The sequence below is a fragment of the Saccostrea cucullata genome, unplaced genomic scaffold, assembly GCF_032062105.1.
Source record: "Saccostrea cucullata isolate Sc308-1 unplaced genomic scaffold, CSIRO_AGI_Scuc_v1 ctg11587, whole genome shotgun sequence".
NCBI lineage: Eukaryota > Metazoa > Mollusca > Bivalvia > Ostreida > Ostreidae > Saccostrea > Saccostrea cuccullata.
The window spans coordinates 8,433-16,520 of NW_026932917.1; the positions used below are offsets into that span (position 1 = coordinate 8,433).

At 33.3% G+C, this 8,088-nt stretch overlaps 1 protein-coding gene across 1 annotated transcript; it reads left to right on the forward strand.

Moving 5' to 3' along the window:
- Positions 1-307: 307 nt before the first annotated feature.
- On the forward strand, positions 308-2,015 carry LOC134236503 (uncharacterized). Its single transcript, XM_062718684.1, has one exon. It carries the CDS (start codon positions 308-310, stop codon positions 1,880-1,882), a length of 1,575 nt encoding a protein of 524 aa, XP_062574668.1. The 3' UTR covers positions 1,883-2,015.
- Positions 2,016-8,088: the final 6,073 nt, after the last annotated feature.

Here is an 8,088-nt window from a genome sequence, read left to right on the forward strand (position 1 = left end):
TAGACATTTTCTCAACAAATGGTTGTAGAGAGAACATTGATGCACAGTTTGCATATTTTTTTGGATTTTTTAAGGCTCTGCTGAATTCTGTAGCTGCGCAGTTCTAAGGAGCATATCAAAAGCATTTTTCTGCAAACGTATAGATTATATATGCACAACGTGCATTCAGTTATGAATATTTATTGTATTTTTATCATAAGGACTTAAAATTTGATCAAAATATCATGTATTTTAGCCATTTGAAGAAATGTTTACATTTTGTTCTCACAGCACTAAAGGTGGCCGTACATCCCCCTTAACCTGTGCAATGGCCTGTGTAGGGGAGCATCTCTCTGATTCATCTAAAAGACACAAAGTTGTACCATACAAACACAGAAAATCTACTCCTAACGTTAACTACCCAAAATGTCCAAACCACACCCAGAAACATTGTGAAGTTTATTGTGAGAAATGTGACATTCCTGTCTGTTCTACCTGCATCTCCTCTGATAAACATAATGCGCATAAGTTAACAGATATCTTAAAGAATCCCAGCTTTATTAAAGAAATTTTAAACAACGACTTGACAGAACTAGAAAAAGTAATATATCCTACCTATGAAGAAATTGTATCAGATTTAAAATCTGAAAAACCTAACTTGGAAAAACATTATGAGAAACTGACAACAGCTGTCACCAAACAAGGAGAAGACTGGCACAGAGAAATTAACATCATTGTCAACAAACAGAAATCTGAAATTGATGAGATGAAAACTAAACACCTGGCTGCTCTAAATAAACAGGAAAAAGAAATCAAACAGATTATTTCTGAAGTAAAACAGTGCATAGTTGATCTGAAGAAAATACTGGACCCCAATGATATATCCATAGCATCTACATACGTATCCAAGAATGCTGAATTCAGAAGTTTACCTCCTAAAATCAATGTTTCATTACCAAGGTTCTCTCCTCATCAGATCAACACAGAACAGCTCCATCAAACGTTTGGTTCTCTGTCGCCATTATCCATTACAACAGAAGAACATGGCTACACAATGAAGACACCAGAAGCTGTATCCTGTCCTCCAGTCAAATCACTGCTTGCTGAACAAGAGCTCATCACCACCATATACACTGGGTATAACCTATACAGTGTCACCTGTCTCAGTGATGAAGAAATCTGGACACTTGGGTATGACAAAATCATGAAACTTTACAACCTCAAGGGCAAACTACTGAAGTCAATCCAAACCAAGTCTGGGAAAATACCACGTGACATAGCAGTGACAAGGAGTGGAGATCTAGTTTATACTGACTGTGATACAAGAACTGTAAACATAGTGAAAAGTGACCAGATACAGGAAGTGATCAGACTACAGGGGTGGAAACCTTACAACATCTGTAGTACCTCCTCTGGTGACCTCCTGGTTACAATGATCAGTGATGATTATGAACAATCAAAAGTTAAAATTGTCCGTTACTCTGGTTCCACAGAGAAACAAACCATTCAGTTTGATAGTGAAGGTAAACCTCTGTATTCATATGGTTACCCTAAACACATCAGTGAGAACAGGAACCTGGATATCTGTGTGGCTGACTATGAAGCCCGTGCAGTAGTGGTGGTTAATCAGGCAGGAAATCTCCGATTTAGATACACTGGTCATCCCTATACTACCAAGAGATCATTCTTTCCATACGGCATCACAACAGACAGCCAGAGTCAGATCCTGATATCAGACTATACTAACCACTGTATCCACATCCTATATCAGGATGGACAGTTCCTCCGTTACATTGAAAACTGTGATCTAAACTATCCATGGGGTTTATGTGTAGACACCAGAGACAACCTCTTTGTGGCTGAGTATTACAGTTGTCAAGTGAAGAAAATCAAATACATGTAAATAAAACTTTTTTAATTATGACAACTGTGTGATAGGGTTTTTTCCAATAACCAAAATCCTAAGAATTTACTGTTTGATTCAGGTCCACTTTCTAGTGCTCATGTGTATTTGAGAGGGAGGGTGAGAGGGTGTGTGTGTGTGAAAATATCTAAAAAATAATCATATTACATGTAATGCAGGGAAATATGAATAAAAGTTAATTAATAATAATTGACCGTATCATTTTTCTATCCATGCAAGTTTGGAATAACTGCTTAATAATATAATATTGACGCTGGAACTCTTTGAATTCTTCGTATATTGGCGAGCTTGAAAAAACAATTTTTTTTCAAATTGACCCTCAATCATGCATTGCACAGAGAAGGGTTTAAATTCTGTTGTACTGTGATACAGAGTGATATGCCCTATGATCTTTACTTCTGAATTAAAACTTCATCATTTTATTCTATTCATCCAACCGTCTAAACTTGCCAAGATAAATTAATTAAACACCTTAATCACGTTTTTCATGGACTCATTGGGTGCCAGATGATAGGTTTGACAGGTCTGGACGATTTCTAAATAAGGAAGTCAAGAACGATACCCGTGAATTGCTAATAATATACAGAATAAACAAGGCGCTTATCCTTCTGATTAATCAGATAACAGCATTTAGACAAACCCATGGGAGAATAAATAAAACACGTGGTTTTTAAGTTTTTTGCTCAAAAAGATTTTTTAGAACAAAATTTTTGTAAACTTTATGCGCATTTGGGAATAATATAATATTTATGACAATTCTACCGTGAACAAACACGACTTGAAAGCTTGGAATATGTTTTAAGTGGGATAAAAAAAAATCTGGCTGGAGGAGTTTATTAGCAATCCCAAAAGTTTACTTACGTTAAAAAAATGATATAAATATGGTAAATTTTCAGTTTTTAGAGCCTGACATAAAAATATTATCAAAAAGATAACAGTCTTTATTATTTTTGATTGTTTCTTACAGAATACTAGTAGTCCATACAGTTTCTGATATGCGAGGTAAGATATTGGGATAAATCCCATTCATATTTAACCTAATTACAGGATTCTCTTTTCTCCATGCACGTTAAACGCCTTTCCTTAATATGCCCATTTAAAGTCTGCATAGCTAAGTATTCGGCACTCATGAAACCCATGATAATGCAAAACTATGTGTATACTCCATACGATAAACAGATAAACACTTGATTGAGTTGATCTAGTATACACATGGAATTTAAGCATTATCGATGAAAATTGGACGGCTAAGCAAAATTATATTTACCATCATATAATATATTCTGGTAGACGTTATAATTGAACTTGATAAAAACTTGCTGGTGCGATCTATACCTCTGTAAACGATTACATTCTGTCTTGCATAATTTTTTTTTCTTTACCGAGATAAAAATGTCAAGGTTGTTCACGGTAAAAATGTGAGGAATATCTTATTCTTCAAAAGTTTTTATCTTACTTCTACAGATTTTTTTGTTAAAAAAATCTTTTTGAGGAAAAAAAAAACAAAAGCACGTGTTATCTTTTTGTTCTTTTAAAATATGTTTTTGGGTGTGTAAAAATTCTGTTGTCTGATTGGACAGAAAAATAAATATCCGGTACGTGTACTTGTATAGCAACTTCCGGTTATTAGGTCTTTCCATCTTTCTGTGGAAATACCTATTGATTTCCTTCTGTTTCATCTTTTCCTTATTAGGTCTTTCCATCTTTCTGTGGAAAGACCTATTGATTTCCTTCTGTTTCTTCTTTTCATTATTAGGTCTTTCGACCTTTCTGTGGATAGACCTATTGATTTCCTTCTGTTTCTTTTTTTTCTTTTTAGGTCTTCCCACCTTTCTGTGGAAAGACCTCTTGAAATGCTTCTGTTTCTTTTTATTTTATTTCTCCCCTTAGCTTTTGAGACCGTAAGACTTATCGAAAAACTTTTTAGTTCATGATACTGGATATATAAATTTATTCCGAAAAACGACCCCGTATATTTTAACTTCGACCCCTTACACAGTTATTGGCCCTTTCACCATTAAGCTTGTTATCGCTACTCCTCAGAAACCGTAAACGTCAGAGATACGAAACCTTCAACATTGTCTTGAACTAATTTAGGAGACTTTTCAATCTATTCATTGCGAAAGTTTTCTTTGACCCTTTCAATGAGTAATTGCCCCTGAAAGTTTATAAATTTTACAAAAAATTAAAAATTTTCAAAACGAAAAGTCGTAGAGACATGAAACCAACTGCATAACATTTAATGACCTTTTGCCTTCAAATTCATTTCAAGGTCAAAGGTCAAGGTCATTCCAAATATGAGAAATAAATTTCCCTTAATAGGTCTCATGTCCTTAAACATATACTTTCTATCTTATGTCTTTAATGTGTACTTTTGAAGCTCTTTAGAAGATATAATTCTTGGCCCCTAAGACTGAACCTTTAAAAAGTTGTTGCCCCTTGTGCTAAAAACTCTTGTTATCGCTACTCCTCTGAAACTGTTAAATGTAAAGGTATGAAACCTTCACGAATGGCTTTGCCTAATTATGGGGACTCTTCAATCTATTCATTGCGAAAGTATTTGGTGACCCCTTCAATGAGTTATTGCCCCTGAAACTTTTTGAATATTACAAATAATTAAAAATTTTCAAAACGTCAAGTCGAAGAGACATGGGACCAACTGCATAAGATTCATTGACCCTTAATCTTCAAATCATGTAAAGGTCAAAGTCATTCCAAAAATGAAAGAATTAGCTCTTTTTATATCTCTTTTGTCTTTCATCATATACTTAATGTCTATGCATCATTATTATGTACTCTTAAAACTGTTTCAAAGATTTCACTCTTGTCCCCTAATATAAACCCTTTTAAAAGTTATTGTCCCTTGTGTGAAAAACCTTGCTATCGCTACTTCTCCAAAACCGTAGACTGTAGAGACACCAAACCTTTACTAATATCTTAAGGGTCTTTAGGTCTTACTTCACTGTATACATGTAAGTGCAAATGTATCTGATGACCCCTTTTATGAGTAATTGCCCTTTAAGTTCTTTGTACTTACTATAAATCCTTTTAACTTGAAAAGTATAAGGCATAGAAGCATGGGGCAACTGCATTGTTACCTTTGACATTTGACCTTGGATATTTTTTCAAGGTCAAAAGTCAAGGTCATTCATTTTTTTTTTTTAATTTTAATTTTTTCTCGTTCAAGAGAGTTCTGGTTTCTCTTTCATGGAATTTAATTTTTAGGAGTCATGTATAAAACAAATTAAAAATTCAAATAAGGTGGAAAGACCTCTTATTGTTCTATGAACAATAAGTCTCGTAGTTAGGTCTTTCCACCTTTCTGTGGAAAGACCTCTTGAAATGCTTATGTTTATTATTATTTTTCAGTTATGGCCTTTTGAACCAAAGAACTTATCAAAAAACTTTATAGTTCATGATACTAGACATCAAAAGTTATTTCGAAAAACTACCCAACGAGTATGACGTATAACCACCTTCAGAGTTCTTGCCCTTTGTATGAAAAACCTTGTTATCGCTACTCCTCCGAAACCCTTAACCATAGAGATGCGAAACCTTCACTAATTTCTTTGACTTACTGAGTACATGTGACATTGATCTTGGGAATGAATTCGTTGACCCCTTCATTGAGTTATTGCCCCTGAAACTTTATACATTTTATAAAAAAATTTAAAAAATTAAAATGAAAAGTCGTAGAGACTTGGGACCAACTGCATAAGATTCACTGACCTTTGACCTTCAAATTCATATCAAGTTCAAAGGTCAAGGTCATTCCAAATATGAGGAATAAATTTCTTTTAATAGTTCTTATGTCCTTAAACATATACTGTCTATCTTCTGTCTTTAATATGTACTCTTAAAACTCTTTCGAAGACTTCATTCTTGTCCCCTCAGATTGAACCTTTCAAAAGTTATTGCCCCTTGTGATAAAAACCTTGTTATCGCTACTCCTCCGAAACCGTAGACCATAGAGACACCAAACCTTCACTGATGTCTTAAGGGTCTGTAGGCCTTACTTCACTGTATAAGAGCGAAAAGATTTGATGACCCCTTATATGAGTTATTGCCCTTTAACTTCTTTGTACTTATTATTAAACCTTATAACTTGAAAACTATAAGTTGTAGAAGCATGGGGTCAATTGCATTGTTACCCTTGAAATTTGACCTTGAATATTTTTTTAAGGTCAAATGTCAAGGTCATTCTCCATTTTTTTTAAATTTTCATTTTTTCTATCTTTTAAGACAATTTTGGTTTCTTTTTCATGGTATATAATTTTAAGGAATCAGATATAAAACAAATTTGAAATTCAAAGAAAGTGGAAAGACCTCTTATTGTTCTGTGAACAATAAGTCTCCTAGTTAGGTCTTTCCACCTTTCTGTGGAAAGACCTATTGAAATTCTTCTGTTTATTATTATTCTTTTTTATTTTTAGGTCTTCTCACCTTTCTGTGGAAAGACCTATTGATTTCCTTCTGTTTCTTCTTTTCCTTATTTTTTATAATTTTTCCGCCGTGTGATTTTTTGTTTCAAGATTTAACGAAAAGATTTCTATTTCATAAGAATGTACTTTGTAAAAGATTTTCGCAGTTGACCCTGCGTAAATGAACTTGGACCCCTTTCAGAGTTATTACCCCTTTCGCAAAAAGGTTTGTTAACGCTACTCCTCCGAAACTGAAATCATAGAGAAATTAAACCTTCAATATCTGACCTTGACCCCAAAAATGAATGATATATATTCATTACCTTTACCTAGATTCAGCTTCAAGTTTTAAACTCAAGTTCATAATTTTTTTATGACCTTGACCTTTGACCTTTGACCTTGATAAATGACGTTGACCTTTGACCCCCCATTGACCAAAAGGTATCAATCAAGCTTAAGGTCGTTGAGGTATTTGCAACTCTTACTCTTACAAATGGTTATTTCCCCCCCCCCCCTTTCTTAAAAAAAAAAAAAGCAGCATAGAGAAAATGTCTACAAGTCAAAAGTCATGATATATCGACATAAGATTCGGAGTAAAAGCAAGAAGAGACCTTAAAGAAAGTGTCCTGAGAGTTTTAAGGTGAGTCTCTAAAATACAATGAAATTCTAGTGAAAATCGGCAAAATCTGCATTTTTTTTTTCTGTCTGAAATTTAGTTATTGCTGAGCATAAAAATTGATTAAAGCCCGTATTGACTATTTCTGCAATTGTTGTTAATATCATTCGATTCTCCTGCTCTATTACGACATTTTAATGCCAAGTATTCTTGCGTTCTTTATAAATTTATAAAAATTTCCTAACCTCGTAGAAAAAGTTTTCCGAATGTAAAGTCCAATTTTATTGCTACTAGCTGCTCCGTGACGTCCTCCAACGTCATGGTTTTTTGCTTTTTTAAGGTTTCGTCAAAGGTCAACATGTCCAAAAATTATTTTTTACCATAGCCCCAAAACTATGTAAGGTATAAAGTTAAAACTTTGACAGTTTATAAAATTTTGAATGATTAACAGATAGAAAATATCCCTTGATTAAAAAAACATACTTGGAATAATATTAATTGAGAAAAATTCTTCTTAAAATGCATATATTTTCAAAGAAATACACCTCATGAATTCCATGCTCTTTGTCCAAATGTTAAGACGTGAAAGTGAAAGTACACTGCAAATGGCGGATTCTAAAGGGGTCTTGTCTTTATACGTGTCATGCTTTCAATAACAGCCTTTCAGAGACCATTCACGTCCAACTTGCCCTTCAATGATAAACATATATTATTTCGCAATGTTGGTTTTTACAACAAGGACGGAATTAAGTTGGTGCATTTTTTTTAAATATGCACATTTTCTGCTACAATTTTTCTCAAAAAATATATTTTTAAAAATATTTGTTATCAAGTAATACTTTCTATCTATTAATCAGTGATATATTTTAAAAACTGTAAACGTTTTGACTTTATACCACACATAGTTTTGGAGCAATTGTAAAAATTATTTTTTAGACAAGTTGACCTTTGACGGAACCTTAAATAAAGTCCATATATGTGTTTAGAAGCTGATACATGTATCTTTTAAATGGAACGAGATATTACATAACCTGATTTCACTTTAATTAATACAGCAATACATTATTTCAACATGTAAATTTTATTTCGTTTCAGCTCAATTTATTTGAGGTATAGCTGTAAATACTATTAAGTGAAAATTAGAAAAT

Coding starts and splice junctions, on each gene's coding strand:
- LOC134236503 (XM_062718684.1), top strand. CDS start 308: ATGGCCTGTGTAGGGGAGCATCTCTCTGATTCATCTAAAAGACACAAA.